Genomic DNA, 27,722 nt, shown 5'->3' with positions numbered 1-27,722 from the left:
GTGCCCCGGAGTGCTGGGCTGGCTCCACGGCAGGGACACAAGGACCAGGTGGCTTCTGCTGAGCTTTCATCACTGTGGTCACACCTCTGTCCTCCAATTACCAGCCTGGAAGCCAGGGCTTCATGCTTGAGCCCCTTCCTTGGGCCCAGGCCAGGTCGGCCTGAGCCTTGGGTCCTGCTGCTCACCCTCAGTCTGTCTACCTTTTGCCCTTGACCCAGGTGCATCGCCTCCCCCACTGCATGCTTGAAGCATCCTCTCCCCTGCCCTCTGGGCCCCCAGCCCACCTCCACCTGAAGCCCAGCGTGCCTTTTGAAGCAGGGATTTGATTCTGCCCATGTTCTGCTCAAAACCCTTCCAAGGACCCCCGTGCACCAGAGTGAAGCCCACTCAGTCCCCTAATGACCCCTCTGACCTCATAACAGCCCCCCACCTCCTCCCTGCCCAGCCTGGCCTGTAGTCAAGGGCATGTGCTGTCCTCCTGCCCTCACACGGGTTTCCCCTATTTATCTCCTCCTCCTTCCCCTGGTAACTCCTTTGCATCCTTAGCCTGACCCCCTTCAGGAAGTCCCCACACCCCCACACCCCGCTCTGATTCTCCTCCCACAGGCTCTTCCCTTGCTCTGTGTGTGTGGCTCCTAGACACAGGAGTGACCACAGTGTGGCCACAGTGTGACCACAGTGTGAGGACGAGACCACCTGAGCACAGGAACTGGGCCTGTGTCCATCCCTGGTGCAGCCCCTTGAGCCCGCCACACAGAGCAGACCCGTAGCACATGTTGTTCCTGGATGGATGGATGGATGGATGGATGGATGGATGGATGGATGGATGGATGGATGAATCTATGAAAGATTGGAGGCAGGGTGACATGTTTTACATGAAAGGCCAGAGTCACACCATCATTGTCACTTAGTGGGTCTGCGGGAAATTTTGGCATGATCCACACTGCAGCTCTAGAGGGTGGTCAGTCTGCCACCCTTGCCCAGGGAGCAGCCATCTGGATTTGCTTGGGATGGTCCTGCCAAAGCCTGATGTCTTGATGTCTTTGTTAGTGGTGTCCCCCTCCCTGCCTGTAAGAGTGTCTTTTTTTTTTGCATGGTCAGTTAGTTGGCCTTCATAACTTTAATCAGGCCAGACCTGCTCCTGTCCTGGGCCGTGTCCATGTCCTCCAGGGAGCTGCCTGAAAGCTCTGACACAGCAAGGTTACCTTGTCCTTACTCTCCTCCTCTGTGCCCTGAGGAGCCCTCATGGGTTGTGGGTTAGGCTGCTAACCATAAGGTTGGAAGTTCAAATCCATTAGCTGCTATGTGAGAGAAAGATGAGGCTGTCTTCTCCCATAAAGATTTATAGCCTCAGAAATCCAAAGGGTAGTTCTACCCTGTCCTACAGGGTCACTGTGAATTGGTATCAGCTCAATGGCAGTAGGTTTGGTTTTTGACTATATGGCACTGTTGGGTAAGCATTGGACAAGCTAATCACAATGTCAGTGGTTCAACCCCAGCAACCGCTCCTTGAGAGAAAAATGAGATTATATGTCCCATTAAAGATGTACAGCCTTGGAGAGTCCATACAGTGTCGCTAGGAGTCAAATCAACCCCATGGCAGTTCCAGGGGGGCTGTTTGAGACACCTCTCCAGGGAGGAGCTGGGTGGGGCTCACCCCTCCTCCTCTGATCTCCCCGCTCCCACCAGCCTGCAACTGCAGTGGCCACTCGGAGGAGTGCTCCTTCGACCCGGAGCTGTTCCGCAGCACGGGCCACGGCGGGCGCTGCCACCACTGCCGCCACCACACCACCGGCCCACACTGTGAGCGCTGCAGGGAGAACTTCTACCGCTGGGACCCGAAGATGCCATGCCAGCCCTGCGACTGCCACCTGTCTGGTGAGTAGTGCTCTGCCCCCTACCCCACCCCACCCTGCCCCCATCTGCCCCATTCACACTGCTCCATGCCCTTCCTCCACCAGGCTCCCAGCACCTCCAGTGCGACAGCTCGGGCACCTGCACCTGCAAACCCACCGTGACAGGCTGGAAGTGTGACCGCTGCCTGCCTGGGTTCCACTCGCTCAGCGAAGGAGGCTGCAGGTGAGGGCTGCCCAGCCCAGCATAGGCCCAGTGGGATGTGATACTCAGCGATCCCCGCCCACTCCCTCCTTTTCTTCCACCCTGTCACCAGGTGAGGATGAGGGTGCTTGAATCCCTACCCAAGGGGCTCCTAGTCCAGGAGGGCAGCAGAGAGGCGGGGCCAGATTGGGAATTGGGTAGTGGTTTACGGGGTTGTGGGCAGGCTTCCCTTGGATAGAGGCTCTGGCTTCTACCTGAGACTGATGGGTGAGGGCCAAGCACGGACAGAGGGAGGGTGGACATTCCAGGAGAGGGCAGAGCATGTGCAAAGGCCCTGAGGTGAGCACAAGCCTGCAGCACTCAGGTTCCTCCAGGGGTGGTGGTGACTCTGCGGAATGCGAGGCAAGGGGGTACACAGAGGGGAGTGCGTCCCAGGGGGCTGAGAGAAGCAGTGGGCTAACACTCATGGTGGGGGGATGAGATCAAAGGCCAGGACATGATGTCAGTTCAGACTTGAGTCTGGACTTGAGCAAGGACACCATTGGGCACAAACCATTGGGAGACCAACTTGGTGAGATGTAGTCACAGGGGGCCAAGGAGGAGCTGACTCTCTGGGGGAGGAATGGGCAGAGGGTGGGGATGCTGAGTGCACAGATGAACAAATGGGTAAATGGGTGGATGGGTGAAGGCTGGACAGGTGGGTGGATGGGCAGGTGGAGCCGTAAAATGGCATGGAGGTGGACATATCTGACCCCCTCTGGCTTCCCTGTTGCCACAGGGAAGGGGTCGCACACACCTCTATGTTTCATCCTTCTTGACCTACTCGGACACCAACCCTTCCTCCCCTGCCACTCTGTGTCGAGGCTGGGCTCGATAATCTGTCACAACCCAGGGGCAACCCTCATGGATAAGGGGGTGTATTGGGGAAGTTAACAAGTCCGTATTGACAAATGGTGAGAATATGGTCTTTGAGCTCATGAGCTAACAGCCAAGCCTCTCTCTAGTCGCAGCCTCTCAGTGTGTGCTGGCCAAATCTCACCCTGGTCCCAGGTCTCAGCCACATACGGTCCTTTGCCAAGAAGTTAGCCACCTGCCGCTCTGTCTCACAGTCCCAGTCTCAGAGCAGATGAGAAGAAGGGGTTCCTTGGCCTTGGCATGGCTCCTCCGAGTCTCTGTGCCACCGTCTCCAGGACATCTGGTCTCAGCTGCCTCGGCCACTTCTGACAGAGCTTGGTGGGCTCTCCCAAATGGCCCTGCCCGTTTTCTCTGTGTCCCCAGGCTCATATGTGCTGAGGAATGGCTTTGACAAAAGGGGTGCTTTGTCTGATGGAGCCCACCAGACCCTCAAGGAAAACAAAGCATGGTGTCTTAAGCCCCACCTCCTACTGAAGTAGTCCTTAGGGGACACACACACACACACACACACACACCTGAACCCAGGGTGTGACTTAGTTCACACCCTCTACTAAGGTCAGGTCTTCACTCCACCTTTAACAAAGGACTCCTCCAAAATAGGGCCATTGCCACAGGCACAGCGTCAAGAAGTAGAGCACCTCACATAAAGGGATTGTGACTCGAAGGGCCATATTGGCATGGTGTTTGTGCACACCATGCTCTTAACCACAAGATCAGTAGTTTGAAACCACCAGCTGCTCTGGGGGTAAAAAGATGAGGCGTTCCACTCCCACAAAGAGTTACAGCCTTGGAAACGCACACGGGCAGTTCTACTGTAGACTCTACAGGAACTCTGGTGGTGTTGCGGGTTATGAGTCAGGCTACTAACCAGCAAGGTCAGTCATTCTATACCATCAGCTACTTTGCCAAAGAAATGCAGGGCTTTCTATTCCCATAAAGAGTCACAGTCTCAGAAACCCATGAGGGCAGTTCTACTCTGTCCTATGGAGTCACTATGAGTCGGAATTGACTCAATGACAGTGAGTTTGGTTTGGGGTTTTTGGAGATCTCTGATAGAAGGATATGTGAGTGGATGGATGGATGGATGGATGGATGGATGGATGGATGGATGGATGGATGGATGGATGGATGGAAGGATGGATGGGTGGGTGGATGAGTGAATGAGTAGATGCATGTATGAAAGGATGGGTGGGTGGATGGATGCAAGAATGAACGAGTGGGTGAGTGAGCAGATGGATCCCTATATGGATGAGGATATGGGTTAATTCCTGGCAAGGTGGGTAGGTTTGGGGGCTCTTCCAATTCTGGAATTACTCGTTAGACACTTTTGGGGCTCTTCCAATTCTGGAGTTACTCATTAGACACTTTTTCAGTTGTCTTGTCTCTTTGACAGGCCCTGTACCTGTGATCCTGCAGGCAGCCTGGGCACCTGTGACCCCCGCAGTGGACGCTGCCCCTGCAAAGCAAATGTGGAAGGCTACCTGTGTGACAGGTAAGTGAGCTGGTTCAAATAGTCTTCTGGAGGAGGCCTGAGGCATCTCTTGGGAGCCGTGGAGGCTGGGAGCTGGGGGAGGTCACAGACTTGACCATCTCTACCACCTTCCACCCCTCCTGGAATACCATGCGTCTACCATCCAAGAAATTACCCAAAGGTTTCATGACCCTGTTGACACGTTGACCCTGCACCATTTATGAGTAACACAACTGAAGGGAAAAATGCATCATTTTTCAATAGCTAATACATAGTACTCACACAACAACCATCTGTTTTCACACCCCAGGCAGACATCACTAATGGAGCATGGTGCGCCCTTTACAATCAACCCTACTGCAGCTCCAGAATCTTTCTTAATGCCTTGCTTCAAGAAACACTACCCATTGACCTGAGCATTAGCCTATTTTCCACCCTTGCCATCCAGTCATGCTTTAAATGGTATGTGAGAAGCTCATCAAAGGTGAAGGGACTTTTCCAAGGTCACACCGTCCTTAAACTTCCGTTCCAAGCCCTCAGGCCCTCCCCTCCTAGCTTCAGCAGTGGGCTTGGCAAACAAACACAGGTCACCTCCTTGGGCACACACACATTGCCTCCTCCTCCTGGCTTTGTCTCCGACCTTGGAAACCTTAATGCCCCCAGCTCAAGTCTGCCATGGCTGCTTTGACACCTGTGACTGAGCCCCAGGGGCCGAGCTGGCCACAGACTCTGTGTGTTCTTGCTAGTGTGTGTCAGTCCTGTACTCGTTCAGGAAGAAGCAAGTGCCAAAGCCATGTAGCCAGTCCCTGGCCTCACTGGTCCCTGGCCAGCCCAGATGGCTCTTCATCTTGTCTGTGTGGTCTGCAGGCCCCAGGGGAGTGAAGCTGACCCCTTCAGGGTGGGGGTAGGGAGCCAGATCCGATCTGAGAGTCCAAAGACACCGCTTTTCATCACAACGCTGCCCCGACCGCCTCATGACTTTGAACAGGCCCTCTGCTCTGAGCCTTAGTGTGTACATCTGTGAGAAAAGAGGCTTGCTGAGAAATGCTTGCCTGAACTAACTGGGCGTCACGGTCATCAGGCAGTGTCTTATGGACCAGATCTCTCCACTCAAGCCGGCTCAGACCAAGTGTCCTGGAGAAGAAGCCAGAAAAAACAAAAAAGAAGAAGAAGCCAGAATCTATATTGGTGAAGCATTTTCCCCAGGGCCCCTTGCAGAAAAGGAGCGCACGTAGTCTAGTGGGTGACAAGTTGGACAAGGTCAATTTACAAGGTCAGCAGTTCTAAACCAGCCGCCACTCCATGGGGGAAAGAGGAGGCTTTCTACTCTGGTAAAGAGTTACGGTCTCAGAAACCTACAGGAGCAGTTCTACTGTGTCCGATCGGCTCGCTATGAGTCAGAATTGACCTGATGGTAGTTTGCACCTTGCAGAAATGGTTGATTCTAGAGCCAAGGAAAATACAAGCTGAGCCCGGAGCATTTTCTAGGGCCTGAAAAGTAAAGAAGTGCTTCGTCACAAAACGGAATAAGGACAAATAAACAAGCAAATGAACAAGAGCAGAAATCAATGAAAAGGGCCTATCGGGGCATGTCGGCAGGCACAGGAGCCAGCCTGAGAGATGCCTCCAGCTGGCACTACTGAGCTGCAAAGCCGGCCGTGGTGGCACCAGATTATAACCCCGAGAAGAAAATAAACATCGGTGAGTCCACACCGCTTTAAATAGATGGCGGTTGCAATAAATGCGCGGGACGAAAGGAGATACCTTCCTTCCGGAAGAAGAGTCCCAGATAATGAATCTAGAAGGGGTGAGTGAGGTAGAAAATCACCGTTGGCGCCTCACAGGCACCACCCCTGCAAGCAAGACCACAGAGACCAAAGAGGGCTGAGAGGAGGGCCAGGCTTTCAGGGGGAAACAGCGAGGCTGCACAGCCTGGAACACCTCCCTTAAAGTACGCATTCATTACCTGGTGGTGTTAAGGAGCTCTGGTGGCATAGCGGGCAGGCCTTGGGCTGCTACCTGTGAGGTCAGCAGTTTGAACCCACAGGGTAGCATGACGAAACTGTCTGCCTCCGTGAGGATGCACAGCTTCAGAAACGCCAAGGGCAGTTCGACCCTTTGCTGTGACTCGAAACTGGCCCCATGGCAGTGGCTTCGGTTTCGGTGTGGGCGGTGGTTTTAACACGGTCACTTTTTTGGGGGGGAGGGCGGGGGCACTTCCCACCTAGAGGAGGTGGAGCTAATTCTCCTCCTTGGGCTGGATTCGGAATCCTGGTGGCCCAGGGCTTAAGCACTCAGCTGCTAAGCTGGTTGTTCAAACATTCCCGCTGCGCCATAGGAACACGAAGCAGCTGTCTGCTTCCAGAACGATTCACAGCCTTGGAAACCCTGGGGGGCATCTCTCCTCCATCGGCATGAAGGCGACGGGCTGTGTGGTTTGGGGTTTGTTGTTTTGGTTTGGGGTTGAGCTGGGTGACCCTGGCTGGTGCCCTCTGGCTCCTGACAGAGAGATTGCCACGTTGACTCCCCTTCCTGACACCTCAGAGGAAAGCCCTAGGGATCCTTCTGCTTCTGCCAGATCATCTGCTTCTTGGAAACGCTGCGGGGCACCGTCCCACGCTGCCACCCGTGGGGTCAGTCATCCCGAGTCCAAGCCGTCGCAGTGGCAAATGGCTTGGAGCTGGATTCACTGACTTGCTTTTAATGAGGAGACCACGCACATGATACGGTGCAGAAAACTGGCAGGCGCTCCCTTCACCCAGGGCTAGAGGTTCAGCTCATTGGGGAGAGCGGGAGGATGCACTTGGAAAGGAAACAAACCATTGCTGGAGAATCCATTCCACCTTCCAGTGGCTCTATGCTGCCCCTACCCCAACGAGGGGGGTCTCCAAAGCTGTCACCCTTTGCCTATGCAAAATGCCATCCTCTTCCTCTTTCAGAGCAGCTGACCCTTTGGCTTGGTAGCTGAGCACCTCGGGCGCTCCTTAAGGTATCTTAGACCCCTGGCACAGTGTGATGAGGGTACATTTCATCTCTGCGCCCTCTTCCCAAACCCCATAACCCCAGACTAAGGACAAGACGACAACTGGCGAACCCTAATTGAGGAAGATTCTACCAAACAACTGGTATTCTTCAAGAGTAGAGACTGGGTCAGACTAAGAGGTCAGACCAGTAAATGTGGTACCAGATCCCCGAGCAGAGAAAGGACGGTCATGGATAAAGTGGTGAGACCCAAATAAAGCCTGGCATTTCCTTCAAGGCTGGGGACAGTGTTCGTGTCTCGCTTCCGCCTGAGGCCCCGTGGTGGCGTGTTCGCATTAAGGAAGAATGGCCTGGAGAGTGTCGTCAGTTCTCAGTCGCCACTGTGGTGACGGTCCATGGAGACCCGGCCAGTATGAATTCGAGAAGGCTGAATGCTGAGCCACTGTCCCGAGGGAAGTTGGAGGGTAGGTTCCTGAGAGCCTCTGGGCACAAGGATTTTGTCGGCCTTGGAGGCCGGGATGGGTAGGCTTCGTCGCACGTAGAGTGGCCACGCTGTCAGGAGAGAGCAGTCCCTGGAGAAGGACATCCTGTTTGGTAAAGTAGAAGGGCAGCGAGACAAAGGAAGGCCGTGCAAGAGATGGACTGACACTGGGGCTGCCCCCTTGGGCCGGTGGATGGGGCAGGGCCGGGCAGTGTTTCACTCTGCTGTGTGTGAGGTCACTATGGGTGGGAAACAACCTGAAGGCACCGGACAAGAGGACGTAACCCTGTTCTGTGTGTGTGTGTGTGTGTGTGTGTGTGTGCCTTCTTTGACCCCAAGGGGCTTCCAAAAATCTGCATGAAAATTCTCTGATCTCTCCATTTTCCCCCAGGAATATTTTTGAGCCCCCTTGTCTATGACATTCGTTCGTGTGTATTCGGTGCTCTTGGCTGACAATCCCAAACAGGGCTCAGCTAGCACATTTCTTTTCACCCCAAAAGCTTAAGCACTCCATGCAGCCTTCAACGCCACACTTGAGAGTCACATAAAGCAGCAATATGCCCCCCAGTCTACCCCACCCCCTTGCCCCACAAAGCAGAACGCGACCAGAAAACATGGCACCAGTTAAACCCACAGAAAGGTTAGTTGTTTACAGCCTGAGAGTCACACCTTGGTCGACCTCGATGGGAAACGTGTCCGTGGAGTGACTGACAGGTGTTCCTCTGCTCTGTGCACTTCCACCAACGGCCCCGAGTGTCATGGACATGGAGTGGGGCTTATAGGAATGCTGTGTGAGACAGTTAAAGTTTATTGTGCCAACCTGGCTGATAAACACATGTGGGGTTAATTGAAGGGCGGAGGGATAAATGGCTCAGTGAGCCTTGCCTTTCGAGTTCTCGGGTTTCTTGCTTTGTGGTGGTCGGACTAGGCTGCAGCTGCCTTAGCCTGTTCCCTGCTTCAGCTGGCATGGCTCACTTCCTGCAAGACATCCCCAAGGAGAAGCCACATGGACCTACCCCGATGCAGCCCTGGGTGCTGGAGCAGCCGTGTGGAGACCCCTGCCAGCGCTGAGATGCTTACACGTTCACTGACTCAGCTTTCCTCCTGCAGTCCCTGTCATAGTGTGTGTTTTGTGAGATGGAGGAGGACTTTGTGGATTGGTGTCGGACATATGGATTAATGTTGGACTTGTGGGCTTGGGCAGCACTAGGTTGGGATGTTTTCTTGATGCGCACTTCCCCTTTATATAAAAGTCTCTCTTATGGATGAGTGTCTGTGGCTTTATTTCTCTAAAGGACCCAGACTCACACACTGTGCTATCCTTGAGGCTTTCCCAGGAAAACCTGAAATTATTTAAATTTCAATCATTTAAAAATGATTAAAGCACAACTGGTAACATCATGATAGACAGATAAAATATTGAAATTTTCAAGTATTTCATCTTGCTGAGCTCCACGATCAATTCTCACAGATGTAGCAATCAAGAGCTCAAACGGCGCATTGAATTGGATAAACCTTCTGTCTGAGACCTCTTTAAGTGTTGAAAAGCAAGGGTGTTACTTTGAGGACTAAACGAAGGTGCACTTGACCTAAGCCATGGCATTGTCGATCGCCTCATATGCACGTGAGAGTTGAACACTGAATCAGGAAGACTGAAGAAGAATCGGTGCGTGTGAATGGCACGGTGCCGGCGAAGAGTATTGAAAGGACCCCGGACTGTGGAAAGGACAGACGCATCTCTCTCTGAAGATGCTCCTTAGAAGTCAGGACGGCGAGACTTGGTCTGACAGACTTTGGGCATGTTGCAGGAGAGCTCAGTCCCCGGAGGAGGGGCTGTTTGGCAAAGGCCAGGGGCAGCAGGGAAAAGGGAGGCCCTGGACAGGATGAACTGACGGATGCAGTGGCTGCTACATGACTGGTGTATTAGTTACAAAACCGTCTGGCCATCCCCTGTCCCACCCCAAGCTCATCCTTTAGATCCCAGTGGCCTGGTCCTGCCTCTGTTTCAGATGCCGCCCGGGGACATTCAACCTGCAGTCCTACAACCCAGCCGGCTGCAGCAGCTGCTTCTGCTATGGACACTCTAAGGTGTGCACAGCCTCGGCCCAGTTCCGGGAGCATCACATCCTTTCGGACTTCCACCAAGGTAAGAAGTGCCTCCTCCTGCCCCTCCCCTAAGTGGGCAGGGGTCCACCCTGCGTTGCAATAGGTGGGAGTGAAAGGAGGCCCAGTGCCCGCACAGAGCTCACCTAGTAGGGGCCGGGTGGGAGGAGGCCAGCCCTCGGCCCTCTCCTGGCCAGTCTCCAGCATTTACACGTGGCTGGGTTGGGGGCTGTCAGGAAAATTCCAGTCCCCTTGTCAAGAGTAGCCGCCCTCAGCAAATCTGAGTGCTGGGAGTGTTAGCCCCCACTCCCCTCCCCACCCCCGGCCTCCAGAATTGAACACCTGCTGTCCACCAGGCACCATACTGAGCTCTCTTCCTGTGTGACAGGTACATAGTTGTGATAGATGGGAAGGGAGGTCCCTTGCCCAAGGCCACCTAGCACTATTGTTGGCACTGTCAACTCCCCAGCTTTACCCTTAGCCCATGTGCAGACCCCCTAGGCCCTGGACTCCACCGTGGCCCAGCCACAACTTTGGAGTGTCCTGATGAGACCATGGCGCAGCAAGGTGGCTGAGCTCGGAGCTCTGCCCTAGGCTGGGAGTCTTGGAAAGGTGACATGTCCTGATCACTCTCTCTGTCTCTCTTTGTCTCTCCTGCCCACCTCCCTGGCTCTGGAGCAGCAGCTTCCCTCAGTTTCACAGGCTCTGCTGGTGGGAAGAAGGCGGTTCATGTCCCTTGCCACTCAGGGAGCAACAGCCTTACCCCTGCATGGAAACTGGGGCAGGCTCTGGGGTGCTGCAGACATGGCGGCAGGGTGCCCTCTACTGGACATTATGTTTAAAGCAATCCTGATAGGGCTGGAGATCTGAGCTGCAACTGTGGCGTCTAGGACATTAGGGTCCCACCAGACTCATTGTGTGGGTATGCGTTGAGCTGCTAACTGCAAGGTCAGCAGTTTGAAACCACCAACCGCTATGCAGGAGCAAGATGAGGCTTTCTAGCCCCATACAGAGTTATTGCCTTAGAAACTCACAGAGGCAGTTCTGGTCTGTCCTGAGTCAGAATTGACTCAATGGCCGTGCGTTTGGGGTTTAGAACAACACGAATGGGCTCAGAAAGCTCGTGGGAACATGAAATGAAACTAATGGAGTGTTCCCACGAACTACTTTTTTTAAATCATTCTACTGGGGGCTCATACAACTCTTAATCACAATCCATATATACATCCATTGTGTAAGCACATCTGTACATTCCTTACCCTCATCATCCTCAAAACATTTGCTCTCCATGTAATCCCCTGGCATCAGCTCCTCATTTTGCCTCTCTAGCCCCACTCCCCCTCCCTCATGAACCCTTATTTATAAATTATTTTGTCATATCTTGCACTGTCTGATGTCTCCCTTCACCCGCTTTTCTGTTGTCCGTCCCCCAAGGAGGCGGTCTCATGTAGATCTTTGTAATCGGTTCCCCCTTTCCACCCCACCCTCCCTCTACCTTTCCAGCATCGCCACTCACACCACTGGTCCTGAAGGGATCGTCCGCCCTGGATTCCCTGTGTTTCTAGCTCTTATCTGTACCAGTGTACATGCTCTGGTCTAGCCAGACTTACAAGGTAGAATTGGGATCATGATAGTGGGGGGTGGCGGGGAGGAAGCATTTAGGAACTAGAGGAAAGTTGTATGTTTCATGGTTGCTACACTCCCACGAACTACTTGAAGCCCCTCTCCTTGATCCGCTTTCCAGGGCCTGGGCGTGGCCCTTCATTCCGGTCCACCTGATTGTAGCCTCATGACCAAACGTTTTAGTCTGCTTTTTAGATACCTTTTTAGGCACTCTTGAAAATCACTGAGGGCACCAACGCCACAAACAAACACAAACCAACCCTCTGTCACCAAGCTACTTCCGACTCAGCACGACCCTGCACATGGTCCCTGAGACTGACAGTCTGCACGGAAGTGAAGGCTTTGCCTTGCACCTGCAGAGCTGACTCCTAGTGGGTTCAAACTGCCAACCTTGCCATTCAGCTCAGCATGCTGAACGGACAGCTCCGCCAGGGCTCCTTACTGAGGTGCAGCAAGACCTTTGATTTGTGTGATTTTATGGGTTTAAAAAAAGTTTTTGTATCAGAAATTACACTCGAGTCATTTTGCAGATGAGGACCCAGCTTGAGAGAGGTTCAGCAACTTGCGCAGAGTCGCACAGGCAACGGGTAGCCGTCCTGTACAGTGCTGGACAAGCCCTGCTCCTCCCTTCCTGCCCTTGTCCCTTATCACAGCTTTTGGGCCTCTCAGACCCTTGGCTCCCACCCCATTCGCTAGCTGTCCCTGGAGAGCTGTTCCTTGAGGTTACTTGCTGCATGGAGGCCCATCTTCCCTGTCCTGTTGTCACCAGAGGGAGGGCTGGTGGGGGGTCAGAGGGCCTGGGTTCTGGACCTGGCTTTGCAATGGGGCTCAAAGCACATGCAGCAGGAATGGCCTTGAATGGTAGGTATAGTGAGGTCACAGGTCACAGAGAGTGCTCTAAAATGGCCCTGATGTCCCAGTGCCCTCACTTCGGTGGTCTCTGGGCAGTGACACCCAAGAGAAGGCCTGCTGGGTGAGTTCCCTCGGGGTGCCGTCCTTAGGGCCCTGGGAAAAGTGTGGAGGGGGAGAGAGGCACGCCTTGTTGGACTGTCCTACTGACGGCGTGTGGTGTGTTTGTGTACCTGTCTGTCTGTGTTTGCTACCTAGGAGCTGAGGGCTGGGGAGCCAGAAGTCATGGCGGCTCAGAGCACCCCGCACAATGGACCCCAAGTGGGATCCTCCTGAGCCCAGAAGATGGGAAGGAGCTCACAGCACCAGGTACCACCTGCCTGCTGCCGGTCCTGTGTTATTGTACTATTGGTGCACCAGCTAGGGAGCGCGCACACACTCCTGCAGGTCAGAAGTTCAACATGGTCCCACGGGGCTGAAGTCAAGGTCAGCAGGGCGGTGTTCTTTCTGGAGGCTCTAAGGGCAGGTCTGTTTCCTGGTCTTTTCCAGCTGCTGAAGGCTGCTCACATTCTTGCCTCATGGCCCCCTCCTCTCTTCCAAGCCGGCAAAAGCCAGACGAGTCTTTCTCGGACTGCATCCCTCTGACGCTGACTCTTCTGCCTCCGTCCACATTGCAGGACCCTTGGGATTACGTGGGAGCCCCAGAGGCATAGTGCGTTATGCGGTTGGGCTGCTCGCCGCAAAGTCAGCAGTTTGAAACCACCAACTGCTCTATCGGAGAAAGATGAAGCCTTTTACTCCCGTGAAGAGTTGCTCTCTCTAAATCATCAGGGACCATTTGGCAGGGAGTTTTTTTCAGTTTTGTGATTCCACTGGGTGCCCCTGGGTAGTCCCGGATCAGAAAACTCCAAGCTCACTGCCATGAAGTAGCAAGTCAGACTCATATGGACCCTTGCCCCTGTCGATTTCTGAGACAGTAGCTCCTTTTGGGGGTAGAAAGCCTCTTCTTGCTCCCGAAGAACTGCTGCTGGTTTCATGCTGTTGAACTTGAGGTTAGCATCGCAGTATGTACACCACCAGGGCTCTGCTTGCTTTCAGCTCCATTGACTAGCGGCCTCAGCCCCACCTACACCTTCCCAGGCCTCCGTTCCTGGAGCCTGCCATTCACTCACACGCACGCTCCGCTGTCCCATGGGACTTCACCACAAAGCACAAGTTCAAAGGCAAAACTGCCAAGCTTGTCAGGAGAGTGATGGTAGAATATTAAGCAGAGCTCGGGGCCCTGAGGGGCTGGTACACATGCATGGAAGAAGAGGAGATCCCTGTAACCGCATGACTCCAGGGCCATGCTCCCCAGTCACAGAGAGTGTTTGCCACCAGGAAAGGTGGGCAGGGTGCCCTTAGCATCCACCAGGCAGGGAGCCATCGTGCTGCAGTCTCACAGTGGGGTTAGCTTGTTTAAATGTTTGATTGCCAATAGAAGCAACATCGCTATCTAAGAGCCAGAGAAACCAAAGCTAAAGCCGCCTTCTCTTGTTTTCAGAGAAGTTCCTGGGAGATCAGAGGTTCAGCTATGGGCAGTTCCTCACGCTGACCTTCAGGGTGCCGCCCGGGGCTGCCCCACTGCCCGTGCAGCTGAGGCTGGAAGGGGCAGGCTTGGCTTTGTCTCTGTTGCATAGCAACCTATCCGGGCCCCAGGACACTGGGCAGCCTGGAGAGGTGCAGCTCAAGTTCCAGTAAGTGTGCCCCTCTGTCCCAAGGTGGGTGGCAGTGTCCCCACAGTGGGCTCAGAGGTCTGCAAATAATCCCCACCCCAGCCCAGCCCACCCCTTGCTGTCTGGGGTGCCAGTGCCATTTCCAAGGCCCCTACCCTCCCTGCCTCTACCTGTAGGTTTTGGCTGCCACCTGCCCCCACGCTTGGGTTCTCATCTTGACCCTTCTCCTTGCCAGGATGCAGGAAACCTCAGAAGACGCAGAGGCTCCGCTACCTGCCTTCCACTTCCAGAGACTCCTGGCCAATCTCACCACGCTGGCCATCCGGGTCAGCAGCCCAAGGCCAAGTCCTCCAGGTCAGTAAGGATGCTGCTAGCTGCCCGGCACAGGAGAAGCTCCGCAGCAGGGGTGAATTCCCCCATCCATCCGCATTCAGAGGCCCGGTCACTGCCCAAAGACCTACAGTCAATATGGATGGGCAGTAGAGCTGGCTGCTGAGGCAGAGGCGGAAACAGTCCAGTGAGGCTGCTGCGGTAGACGGTTCAGAGTGGCAGATCCCAGGCCAACAAGGCAGCCAAGAACCACTGAATATTGTCACTGTACCGTCACAGAAGCCTCCATCACTAGGGCGTGGGTCTCTGCCTCCACCCCCACCCTACTGGTCAGGGCCAGCCCTGCCCTCCCCCACAGGGCAGGCCAGGAGTCCACCTGCCGAGCAGGTCCCCCTCCTGGCCACTCCTGAGCTCACATCTGAGCCACTTCACCAGAACTCAAAACTTACCCCCCAGTGAGTAGATTTGGACTCATGGTGGCCCTGTAAGACAGGGTAGAGCTGCCCTTGGGGCTGGCTGTCTCGCTTTGTCCCTCTGCCATTGAGTTCATTCCTACTGACTCATGGTGACCTGTCGTGCTCCACAGTAGAGCTTTGCCATAGGGTTTGCTTACCTGTACTCTTTACAGAGGCAGTTAGCCAGGCCTTTCTCCCACCGGACTGCTAGGAGCAGGCATCTTCCCAAAGCAGGGTGCTAAGTCGACACACATCACTGATCAGTATTTGTGTCCACCCCCTGCCCAGTCACATAGGATTCCACCCCCTACTGGCATGATGTGGTGGTCCCCTGAGCTGCCCCTGGCTCCTTCCCTCCCCATAATTCACTTGTCTTCCCCCTTGGGAGCTCACTTGCCCACCCCATACACAGATGCATGTGCGTGGACCAGGGATCCTGTGGGGCCTCCATCTGGAGCTTTGGGGTCTGCTGCTGCTGGCCCCTCCCTGGGCAGTCCTGACCGGCATGCTTCACTCTGCGGTGGAGGCTGGGCGGTTTGTTAGTAAAAACCTGAAACGGGTTTTGTTATTGGCCCCGTGTGTTGGGCTGAGTGTGCGAGGCTGGGTTCTCTAGAGAAGCATCATCAGCGGCACTGCTACATGCGTAGAAAGAGAAGTACCCCGAAACAAGAGTGGCTCGTGGGATCGTGGAGCGGCGAAACCTGGCTGGCTGTCAGAGACTGTGCTGGAAGCTTTTCCTGACTCGCGCGGAGATCAGAGGCCGAGGGAGGCAGAGACAGGCCGCTAGATCAAATGTCATCGTGGCTGCTGCAACAAGCACAAGTCCCGAGAGAGCAGGTGGAGGATCCAAGCCAGCAGGAAGGAAATATACACAAGACACCGTTCTCGGCAGCACCTCTTTTATATAGATATCAAAAAACCCCCAGGAGATGTCCATCAGGCCTATAAGCGAAACGGGTTCATATTAGCACAGTTCTCTAGAGAACCAAAGCCAGGGCACTTATGGATATACATATATATACATACATGTGTATGTATGTATAAGAGGATAGGTTTATACAGCAAGAAGGAATATAACAGCTAATTAATTATTCCACACAGCAGTACAGAAGGCTCATTTCAACTCCCTTTCGTGGAATAGTTAATATACTGGAAGTCCTTCAACTCACATGGGTCCAAGGTCAAGGAAGCAAACAGAGGAGTCCTCCCTTGGGCAAGGCAGCAGTCTGCCTGCAGGCAGCAGGCAACAGAGAGCAGGGCGGATCAGCAATAATTAGTAGGTCAGGAGCTTAGCAAAGCAGGCCTGGATGGGATATCGAACTCAAGCAATGCAAGATGACAGGATACACCAGCCTCAAGCTCAAGGGATGTAAGCACCAACAGTGTTGGGAAGCAGGTCTCAAAGGAGCCTCAAGCTCTAGCTATGTGATCCATGGGTTGGCTGTCCCACAGGTAGTGTAGCTTACAGGTTGTGGCAGAGAACTAGCTAAAGCAGCAACACACTGGTCCAATCACCAGAGAGCAAGAGCTATGCCTCCTGTGGAAGCCTTGCTGTCAAACCATGGAGACTCTCAGCCAGGCCAAGTTGACACAACACCTAATTGTCAACAAAAGCAATACAAAACTCAAAACCAAAATCACTGCCATCAAACTGACCCTAACCCTCGGTGACCCAACAGAGCAGAGAATAACTTCTCCACAGTGTTCCCCAGGCTGTGACTTGGTAAGGCAGAAGATTGCCACATCTGTCTCCCCCCAGGCAGCGGCTGGTGGTTTCAAACCACCAACCTTGCAGTTGTGGTGCTTAACCCACTGTACCACCAGAGCTCCTTAATGCATTGCATGCTCATGTAAAATTCCCAACAGTATAAATGCATTGGTGTTACTGATTTTCAATGTTGCTTCTTTTCCTCTATCATGGATTTCCATACTGATCTTAGTGATGTTCTCTGCTCCTCTGGGAGTTTTATTTGTTTACCTTTATCTAATCTCTTTAGGGTGGGCGCTGAGGTCACTGACCTGACCTTTCTTCTTTTCTGATGGGGGCATGGATGTATCCTTTCTCCCCACCCCACCCCGGGGGAAGGTTCCCATGGCACCTGCCCTCCCCAATTGTGAGACGGTGTGTCTTCACCAAGTGAAAAGTGAATCACACTGGCCTCTGGACTCACCCATTGGAGGGGGTCACAGTTAACTACTGGGGGCTTACCTGAGCATGCTAAGCAGATGTGGGCACACACAGATGGTCTTGTCAGGGTCTCGAGTCCTGGGAGGGGTACAAGGTGCCCATTGTCCCGTGGCACAAGAAATACACGAGTCCATGCTGGCAGAGACCCTATCAGAGCCCAGAGATGGAGAGAGCATGAGCAGGATGACTCTTCCTCCTGCTCCTGTGCCCCGCCCTCCTCGTCTCGCTGTGAGAAGGAGTTTCATTGTTTCCAATGGAAACAGGGGAGGGAGTGGGAGGCACCACATTGCATTGTGGGATTGCAATCAGTGATGTGAGACAAAAGGAGTTTGGGTTGTTGAATGGAAAACTGGTCCGGTCTGCAACCCACAATGAAAAGTGGAACTGCCTCGGGAAGCATTGGCCTGCTGATGTGGTTCAGGTTCAAACTTCCCCCCTGCTCTGAGGGAGGAAAATGAGGCTGTAAAACTTCTATCGAGCTGCCAAGAGTCAGAACGGAGTCGACTTGCTGGTGGTGGGTTTGGGAGTTGCTGCTGTTCGGGGCCCTGGAGTCGGTACTGACGCAGAGATCCTGCGCACAGCAGAACGGAGCACAGCCCGCCCTGCACCACCCTCACCTCACGGTGACCGTGGCTGGCCCATCGCCGCCATCGCCTCCCTTTCTTGTGTGCTAATTAATACATGTTATTTCGATAGCATCTATACTCATGTATAATAGACTCATGTAAAATAATATTGTTACATATCCCAGAACACAAAATGCGTCGTTTTTAAGTATACAATTCAGTGACCTGTGCTATTGTGTCAGTCTGGGTGGACTAGAGAAACAAACTCATAAACACGCATATGTACATAAGGGAGAGGTTTATATACAAGAGGAACTGAACATTGAGAAAACATCCCAACCCAGTCCAGTCCCAGGCCATAAGTCGTATATTAGCCCATATGTCCGACACCAATCTATAAAGTCCTCTTCAGACTCACAAAACACATGCAATGAAGCCAAATGCAGGACGATCACAATACAGTGGGTAGAAAGTCTTTGGGTCCAGGGGTGTTGTAAGCATCTCAGTGCTGGCAGGGGTCTCTCTGTGACTTCTCTGGCTTCAGAGGTCTGGTTGCATCCATGTGGCTTGTCTTCTGCAGTGTCTTCCAGGGAGCAGCAGAGTCAGAGAGGTGTCTTCCGCCTCCAAGGAGGAAGTACCAGATTTCCCTGAATTCTCAAGAGAAGGCCAGGCCCACACAGAGTCTCATTGGCTATCTCCAGATTGACAGCCTAGACTCCACCCCTACACTCTTCATCCTTAAATTGATGCCAGATTAGGTGACTACCATAGCTATCTATTTCTACAACTTGTTCATCACCTCAAACAGAAACTTAGGACACACACACATACACTACCATCCAGTCGATTCTGACTCATAGCGACCCTATATAACAAACTCGACCTGCTCCTGTGGGTTTCCGGGACTTGCAAACCTTCACCAGCATAGAAAGCCTCATCTTTGTCCTTGTAGAGGCCGATGGTTTTCCGGCCTGCTGACCTTGTGGAGAGCAGCCCGACCGTAGCCCACCATGCCACCTGGGCTCACTCTCTCCTCCCCCTCGTCGCCAGTAACCACAAATCCGCTTTTGTCACTGCTCTTGTCTGCTCTAGATCTTTCACGTAAGCGGGCCCACAGGGATCTGACCTCCTGTATGTGACTTAGTTCACGCAGCATGGTTCCACGGTTCGTCTGTGTCCGAGCGTGCCTCCGAAGCTCTTGATGGCTGAGTAAGATTCCAGGGGATGGCATAGGCCACGCTGCGCCTATCCCTTCAGCAGCCCTTTCCACCTGGTGTCTAGTGCCAACCATGCTGCTGTGAGCAGCTGTGGGCAAGCATTCGGTTCGCCACCTGTTTTCACTTCTTGGGGCCCACCACGAGGGGTGAAATGGCTGGGCTGTGTGATAATGGTATGTCCCCCTATGGAGGGCCCTTCCAGCTGCTTTCCCATAGCGGCTGCACGAGTTACCACTCCCACCAGCCGTGAACCAGGGTTGACTGCCCCGTGGGAGACAGATAAGGTTGGCCGCCCCTGTCAAGAGTCTCAGAAACCCTGTGTGGGAAACTAAGAGTCAGAATCGACTGCATGGCAGTGGATTGGGGTGTCTGCTTGGGAGGAGGCCTAGAGAGGGGGTAAGGTGGTATCTCACTGTGGTTTGAATTTGCATTTGCCTAATGACTGAGCCCAGAGGATCCCTGGTGGTGCAGTGGTTATGAGTTGGGCTGCTAACTACAAGGTCAGCAGTTCAAAACCACCAGCTGCTCCTCGGGACAAAGACAAGGCTTTCTATCCTCGTAAAGAGTTAGAGTCTGGGGAATTCACAGGGACAGTTGTACCCTGTCCTACACGGGCGCTATGCGTCAGCTCTGACTTGATGGCAGTGGCTGTGTTGTGGTTGTCGTTTTTCAATGACTGATGGCAGTGAGCATCTTTTCATGGGCTGATTTTGCTCTGGGGGTATCTTCTTTGGAGAGCCATCGGGTCCCTTTATATCGTTCCTGTCTCCTGCTGAGATTTGTCCTGTTTTTCAGCACCGGGGTCATTTCAGAGTTGGTCTGCCTTCATTGTCTTTTGTTCTAAAATGTGGACAACAATTCCGTGTTTCTTTGTACGTCACATCGTTCTGCTTCTTGCCGAGTCTTTCTAAGGATGTCTAGTTCAACTTCTGAACTGTGAACTCTTATCTCCCCCGCAGTAGGCAGCAGCAAACGTTTCTGTTCAGTTATGTTAGCCTCGGCTGAGCTGCCCAGTCCCTTCTGTGCATCTGTGCTTCAGGTGTCAGCCAGGGGCACGCATGGTGTTGCTGCTCTCAGGGACCCTCAAGGCGCCGACGCCCATCGGCCTGGGGACAGACCAAAGCCCCGCCCAGCCCTGAGCCATCCTCACACTTGTTCACATGTTCGAGTCCATTGCTGCAGCCACTGTGTCCGCCCATCTCCTTGAGAGTCTTCCTCCTCTGCGCTGCTCTTCTGCTTGACCAAGCATGATGTCCAGGGACTGTCCTGTCCTGACAACGTGTCCCAAGTACGTGAGATGACGTCTCACCGTCCTGGCTGCACATCTCCCAAGAGAGATCTGGCTTTGCTTTTGGCAGTCCGCGGTACTTTGCATCTTCTTCGCCAGCACCACGATTCAAAGGCATCGATTTTTGCTTGGTCTTCCTTATGCAATGGCCAACTTTCACACGCAGATGAGGTCATTGAATATGTCAGGCACCCCCTAGTGGCTCTTCCATGCTTTAACAAGGCCTCGTGCAGTGGATTTACACAAGGGAAATGTGCCCTTTGACCTCTTGACCTATAGACAGGGAAAAGTCTGACACTGGAGGCAAGGATTTCATCTTGCTTGGATCTGCATGTTCCAATGTCCACCAACAAGGTTTATATAGCGTCTGGGACCCCCGTTCTTGATCTCTCCTCTCTGGAATTCCTTCCCTAACCTTCATGCCACCAGTCACTGTCCTGTGTTGTCTGGTTCCTGAATCCGGCCAGGCGATGGGTTTCTGTGTTTTATCTGTTCCACATGGGGCAGACTGGAGCCTGCCTCTGGATAAAAATCATAAAAAATGATAAACACACCCAGCGCTGGTCTCCTAGCCCACCCCCCGAGGGTCCCCCCTTCTCCACTATCTGCCTGCTTCTGGTTGTTTCCGAAGGTTTGCAGACAGTAGTTGTTTTGCGATTCTGTCTCACGTTTACAGTTGCCGTCTGTGGGAACTGCTCGTCTGCGGCTGAGAGCAGAACTCCCCGATTCATATCCCCACGTGCATGCGTGTGAGCTCTCTACCCTTTCACCCTCCACGGAACGGAGCTTTCAGATGTATATCAGCATGAAGGCTGTGAAGGCTAGCTATCATCGGGGGGCGGTTTTGTTTGTTTGTTTAAAGATTGTTGTTGTAAAAATTATAGAGAACACAACGTCTTCCAAGTCAGCATTTTCCACATGTACAGTCCAATAAAACCACATCAGTCATGCTGTATAACTAGCCCCTGCACCCGCTGCCAAATTCCCCATCCCCAGAAACAAATACGGTGTTATCTAACAACCTCCTTTTCCTTCCCTCCACCCCACCCCCCCGCCCTGGTAACCATGGGTGAGCTCCATCTCCGTGCCTTTCTTTGCTTGAGCTAGCGATTTCACTTTAGCTATGGGTTTGCAAGACTATCAATCTACACTGGAGCCAAAAGCCCCTTTTTTCTCCCAAGGAGCGGCTGGTGGCTTCAAACCGCTGATCTTGAAGTGAGCAGCCCGATGCATAGTCCACTGGAGAGTGTGAGCTCCTGGGGCAGCTTCCTCTCTGTGACTCTGAGGACGGTCCTTGTCTCTTCCAGCTTCCTTGGGGAGCTCCAGGGATCTTGCAGCAATTTTCCCTGGATCGAGAGGTTCTCAGTGCAGGGACCCCCAGGTCAAAATGCTGCGCACTCTCCCCTCCCAACTCCTCTTTCTGGGTGGGGCCAGGCCCCTCTCCACTGGCTGGCTGACTTCACTCAGCAAAGTATTTTCAAGGTCCATCCACATGCCACATCTGGGACCTCATTTCTCTTCCTGGCAGAGCCGGTGTCCGGGGTCTGTATGGTTGTAATTGCCATGCTGTGGTTTGAATTGGGAATGCCAGCCCCCACCATTAAATCATGGGTTCAGTAAGCACAATTGTACGGTAGGTATATATATATATATATATATATATAATTATATTAAAGTCATGAGATATAGAAGAGTCAAATAATGGAGTGAGATACATCTTATGGTAGCATTGCTCACGCCAGCCCCACTTGGTGGTCCACGTGGAGAGAGGGGCAAGGGAAGGAGGGCAAGGGGGAAAGGGGAGCGAGGATGGGAGAGGAGAGGAGGAGGAGGAGAGAGAGAGAGAGGTCTCTATTGCTAACCCAGGCCTATATACTTTTGGGGGGCATGTAGGCCCACTAACTACAGGTAAAGACATACATCACAGGAAAGGGTTGTACTATAGGTTATACAGCAATGAGAGGGGGTGGTCTAGGGACATACACGCAATAGGAAGAGGAGGGATTGGGGGTATACATGTGGCAAGATGGGCGGGTCCTAGATCCAGGATGGCAGCCTAACTTTGGATGTCACAGAGCTGGTTTGACTTGTTCCCTGGCTCAGTTGATAGAGACCATTATCCGTAGGGTGTGAAGTCCACCTACAGGAACCAAACGATGCCTGCCGGCCTATCCATTGTCCATTGTCCCTGAACAGCAGGGAGCAGGGCCTACAGTGTAGTTGGGGGACTAACTGCCTTCAGGGAGGGTGTCTGTAAGGATCTGACCTCCCCCCACGCCATACCTTGGCAATTATAGAAGATTCTCTGCCACATCCATTTCTTGTTCTGGAAAATTTATCTATTTTTCTCCTTTGCCCTGGATTGGTTATTTCTTTTTTATTGTAATTGATTCATAGTCTGCCCTTGTACACACAAGCCAATTACTCTCTGCCTGGCCCTGAGGTGAGCAGGTAAGTTAGCAGCCCCGGTACGTGCATCTAACTCTTTCTCTTCTCCCACTGCAGGCCCCGTGGTCCTGACTGAGGTCCGGCTCACATCAGCCAGGAAGGGACTTTCTCCCCCAGTCTCCTGGGTGGAGACTTGCTCGTGTCCGAAGGGGCACGAGGGCCAGTTCTGTGAATCTTGTGCTCCAGGATACAAGAGGGAGACACCGATGGGGGGTCTCTACTCCAGCTGTGTCCCCTGCACCTGCAACCGGCACGGCACCTGTGACCCCAACACAGGTGAGCCTCCGCAGCAGCCCCGTGTCAAGGCCACCTGGCTCTGACACGAAGAACTGCAAGATGGGTACCAAGCTGAACCAGGTCCGCCTGGCACGGGCACTGGGATGCTAGTGGAGCTGTGGGAACCTGGGCCCGGACCACCTGGAGAGACTGCCTGGGCAGCTCTTAGCTCAAGGACAGAGGTAACTGGGATGAGGTTGATTGTCAGGCTCAGATCCTCCTGCGAACTGATGGCCGGAGATCATTAGCATTCCAATTGTCAAATCTTTAAAAAGTCAAGAGAGCCAACCCAGTGAAGAGGACAGTGGTCAGGCTGAATGGGCCCCCTCCCTTGGTGTTCCAGACCCGCTACAAAGAACTTGACACGCCGCTGCTCACGGAATCTTCATGCAGCAGCTGGCTGCTCTTATCCTCCTGTTCACAGAGGCGTCCAGTAACATCCGCTCAGGGTCTGATGGTGACCTCTCTGCGGTGACTCCTCCCTCTGCCCACCTGCAGGACTGACCAGGGGATGCCTACTGGGCAGGGAGCAGCGGGGAGGGCAGATGATGGTAGGAAGGTTCTTGTACATAGGGATCCAGACCAGGCCAGCCCCCACTTGGTGGCTTATAGCCTTGGGGAAGTCACTCTCCCCTGTATCTGCTTCCTTGTTTATGCAGCAGTGGGCCTAATGACTATGCACACCAGCACCACCACAGCAACTAACTCATGCCAGCAGCCCCCACCTGTGTCCGTTTCTGCCACTGTAGTAGCTGGTGTGTCGCTGTGATGCTGGAAGCTTTGTCGCTGGATTCTCAGATGCCATCGGGGTCACCAACGGGACGGGTTTCAGCGGAGTGTCCAGACAAAGCTCAGACTCTGTAAAGGGAAGCGGCTGTGGAGGAAGTCGCTGCTGAAAACCTGATGCATAGAATTGAAACCCTGTCACATACCAAAGGCCTGATGAGCAGAAGCCGGACGTTATCGGAGATGGTGCAGGAGGCTGGCCCCTTGTGTCGGGGAATCCGCCACACCTCCAGAGCTCCTGATGACAAAAGTCAACATGAATAAGATAAGGTGGCTGTGACCCTCCTCATCCGAGGGCCATCTCACGTGCTCCATCACTGAACCCTGCTAAAAGACCGAGGGCATTCTGGGACCGAAAAACCCACTGCTGACTCACAGCGACCCTACAGGACAGGGTAGAACTGTTCCTGTGAGTTTCCAAGGTCACTCTACAGTAGAAAGCCCTGCCTTTCTGGGACCAACCTGTAGGTGGGGAAGCTCAGCTGCAGAGAGACTCTACGGCCAGCAGAGGGCAGAGCATCCCTCCCCCAAATCTGTACTCCCAGCTACGATTCCCACCTGGCGCGAGGAATCTCAGAACTTCTGCAGTGAGGAGCTTGGCACACACTCCTCTTTCCAGTTGGCAGCCCACGGGGCCTCTCACATCAGCTCGCAGGAGGCTCAAAGCAGAGGTTTCAACCACTGCCCTCCTTGAGCAGGTGTGGTGTATCCACGAGTGTCTGCTCAGCTTTCCTCAGGGACAACTTTGGAGCTGAGGGCCGCAAGAAAAGGCTCATACCTGGGATCCGGCTCATCCAACCAGGGAGATGAGCACGTGAACAGGTGGGGTCCTGTCCCCGCTCCTGCCCGTGTCAGACATCACTAATGGATCCTGGAGAAGCTTCCCCCCCACCCCACATGTTGACTATTGATTCAGTGATTGATTTTTGGAATACCATAGTAATAATTTAACTGTACAAGGCCCTTTGAATGAATGCCCTTTCTTTGAAGTCTGTCCAGTCTGAAACGCCCTCTTTTTTTTGAAGGGGGTTGGGGCACACAAAGACATAGAAGAAGTAGACAATTGGCCCAGGTTCACTCAGTCAGGGGTGGATGTGAACTGAAGGTGGTCCGACCTCCACCCGGGACTTTTCATCCACCCCACCTCCACGTGGAAGGGTTGCCATCCCAGTCCTGCCTGGGTGTGCCCCTGAGCTCCTCACCAAGCGCTCCCTCTGCCCGCTGTCTCTGGGATGTGGCAGACTCAGGCACTGGTACCCAGGTACTCATTTGTCTTACTCCTCAGGGATCTGCCTGTGCGAACACCACACGGAGGGCCCATCCTGTGAGCGCTGCCTGCCAGGTTTCTATGGCAACCCCTTCGCAGGCCAAGCCAACGACTGCCAGCCCTGCCCATGCCCTGGGCAGTCAGCCTGCACCACCATCCCAGAGAGCGGGGAGGTGGTGTGCACCCACTGCCCCCCGGGCCAGAGAGGTGAGTGGCTTGTCTGCCTCATCCATCAGCCCAGCCCTGGCCTCCTGACTCTGCCTTGGCCTGCAACAGAGGGGCCTGTGTCTGAGGTGTGGCAGGTTGGGTGGGCCCTGCATGGAGATGGCAAGCCTGGCCTCTAGGGGAGTTTGCATCTCATAGCCAAAGCTCCCCTGGGGTTATTGTGGGGACTGCAGGCAGAACTCAGACTACTGAGCACATCCAACCATGACCTTTGGACTCTGGATGCTGCTGGGGCCTAAAAAACAAATAGTGAGGGTCCCCAAGTGGCCATGCCAGAGCACCCACCGGCTCTCACCCATGCTTATGGTATAAAGTTTGACTTGGAAGCTTGCAAGGGAGACCAGGAGCCCCAATATACCTAACAACTTCCCCAGAGCCTTCCAACCCACAGCGAAGACAGAAAACTTCCCAGGGAGCAGCTAGCTTTTTAAAAAAAGTTTTCCATTTCTATATTAAACTAGAGCCCTGTTCTCCAGCCCACAGGCTTCTGCTTCTTATTCCTGCCCTAGGCATCAGACACGCCCCACTCTCTGGTTTGGCATTTTGTGTCTGTGACTGCAGTCAGAAAGCCATCTAATCCATCCTGTCTGAGGCCCTGCTCCCCCATTTTCTATAACCAGGCCCCCCTTCCCCCTCCACACACAACTGTCTCTGTCCCAGGGCGCCGCTGTGAGATCTGCGATGATGGTTTTTTTGGGGACCCCCTGGGGCGCTTGGGGCCCCCCCAGCCTTGCCGCCGGTGCCAGTGCAGCAAGAACATTGACCCCAATGCTGTGGGCAATTGTGACCCCCTGTCTGGCCGCTGTCTACACTGCCTGTACAACACAACCGGGGACCACTGTGAGCGCTGTCGGGAGGGCTTCTATGGGAGCGCCCAGGCTCCTCGGCCTGTGGACAAGTGTGCACGTGAGTATCCCGTTCTCGGACCCCTGTGAGGTGGGGGCACTGGCGAACCATGGCCATATTCTCTGCCCTGGCCTCGGGCCCAGGGGTAGTGACCAGGGAGGCCCTGGAGAGGCGGTGCAACCTCAGGCAGGTTACTCATCATCTCTGTTTCCGGGGCAAAGAAGGGCTAGGCGCTTTCCACCTGTAAACCAGGCTAACTGGGATCTTGTGACATCTTTATTCCCTGTCTTGATAAGTCAGCATTTCCTCATGCCCCACAGTTCACACAAAAGACGATCCCAGGCAGAAGCTCCTCTGATTCCCTGGCCTCCCCACCCCTCCTCTGCCCAAGTATGCGCTTCCTCTCCCCCCACCCTCTGGTTTACCGCTCAGCCTGCACCCCTTCTCAAAGCCTCCGCACCCTGTCTTGAGAAGGCTGGCAGAAGCCCTGCAGGACAGACTGCCAGCCTTTGCCCCAAATGGATTTGCTCCAGGGACCCGTCTGTCTCATAGCACCTGTCAGCCGCCTGCTCACCCCTGTATGCAGGCCCGTCCAGAACCCACAGCCACAAGCTGCCCTTGGCTCAGAGGATCCAAAGGAGTGGCGGCAGAGGGTCCACCTGTGACCTCTGTCAGAGCCAGGGCAGAGAGTGAGGTGGGAACCGGGAATCTTGGGCCTTCCCTCCCTTCTGAATGACCAGCTGCCATTCTGAGCCAGCATTCTGGGCCGCCTCTTCAAGGACAGAGCAAATGGGCTGAGAGGTGAACTCTGCCCTCGGACCTTCTTCCTGAAAGGCCTGAGCAGCAGGGTTGGGTGGGAGGCACCTCTCTGCCTCCACGGGACCCCAAAGGTCCAATTGACGGTCTGCCTTCTGGCATAACTCCCTCCTGCCCCACCAGCCTGTGCTTGTACTCCCGAGGGCTCAGTCCGTGAGAAGACACCCTGTGATCCAGTGACCGGTCAATGCCCCTGCCTGCCTCATGTGACCGGAAGGGACTGTGGCCGCTGCCACCCTGGCTTCTACAACCTCCAACCCGGAAGGGGCTGCCAGAGGTAAGGGGGTGTATATGGGGAAGGGGGGGCGTGCCATGGGTCCCCCATGCCTGGGTGTCTGCAAGGCTAAAAGGAGCCAGGAAGCCTCCAGGGAGGGGCCCAATGAGGAATGTGTCATCCTAGGCCCAAAGCCAGGTACACTGTGCCCTTCCCCACAGGGGGACAAAGGGACAGTCCCTTGGGGTCAGACTCACTACCCTGGCAGCCCAGGATCACAGCCAAGAGCAGCCCTAAGGGATGCTCCGATGGGCAGGTGGCTGGTTTTGTCTCCAACTCCCTTCTCAGTAGGGATCGTCGCTGGACTGGCTTTTGTCCACAGCAGCACTTAGATGAGGGTCTTTAGAGACAGTGGACAATCCAAGGACTGGCCGAGTGACCGTGCAGAGCTTCAATATGCTCACTGCACCGGGACCCTCCCACAGAGGGGTGCTCCAGCCTTCAGGATGCTTTCCCCCGCAAAGCCTGGGGTAACGTGCCGCCCCCCACCTCGCCGGCTGTCCTCAAATGGGGCTCCTTCAGCAGAACGTCTGGGGGTGTCAA

The 27,722-nt window shown here is 54.1% G+C and overlaps 1 protein-coding gene across 1 annotated transcript in view; it reads left to right on the top strand.

Annotated features, from left to right (window-relative positions):
• LAMC3 (laminin subunit gamma 3) overlaps positions 1-27,722 on the top strand; it is an 80,031-nt gene that overhangs the window by 35,178 nt on the left and 17,131 nt on the right. Inside the window, exons 5-15 of the mRNA XM_075559091.1 lie at positions 1,690-1,878; positions 1,962-2,079; positions 4,367-4,465; positions 9,917-10,053; positions 12,741-12,851; positions 14,026-14,218; positions 14,433-14,551; positions 22,747-22,965; positions 25,037-25,225; positions 25,904-26,149; positions 27,029-27,182. Of these exons, the coding sequence (XP_075415206.1) occupies positions 1,690-1,878; positions 1,962-2,079; positions 4,367-4,465; positions 9,917-10,053; positions 12,741-12,851; positions 14,026-14,218; positions 14,433-14,551; positions 22,747-22,965; positions 25,037-25,225; positions 25,904-26,149; positions 27,029-27,182 (1,774 nt within the window). The remainder of the gene's footprint in view (positions 1-1,689; positions 1,879-1,961; positions 2,080-4,366; positions 4,466-9,916; positions 10,054-12,740; positions 12,852-14,025; positions 14,219-14,432; positions 14,552-22,746; positions 22,966-25,036; positions 25,226-25,903; positions 26,150-27,028; positions 27,183-27,722) is intronic.

The sequence above is a fragment of the Tenrec ecaudatus genome, chromosome 10 (assembly GCF_050624435.1).
Source record: "Tenrec ecaudatus isolate mTenEca1 chromosome 10, mTenEca1.hap1, whole genome shotgun sequence".
NCBI lineage: Eukaryota > Metazoa > Chordata > Mammalia > Afrosoricida > Tenrecidae > Tenrec > Tenrec ecaudatus.
The sequence above is the reverse complement of the archived record's forward strand: the minus strand, read 5'-3'. Positions and strand labels throughout refer to the sequence as shown.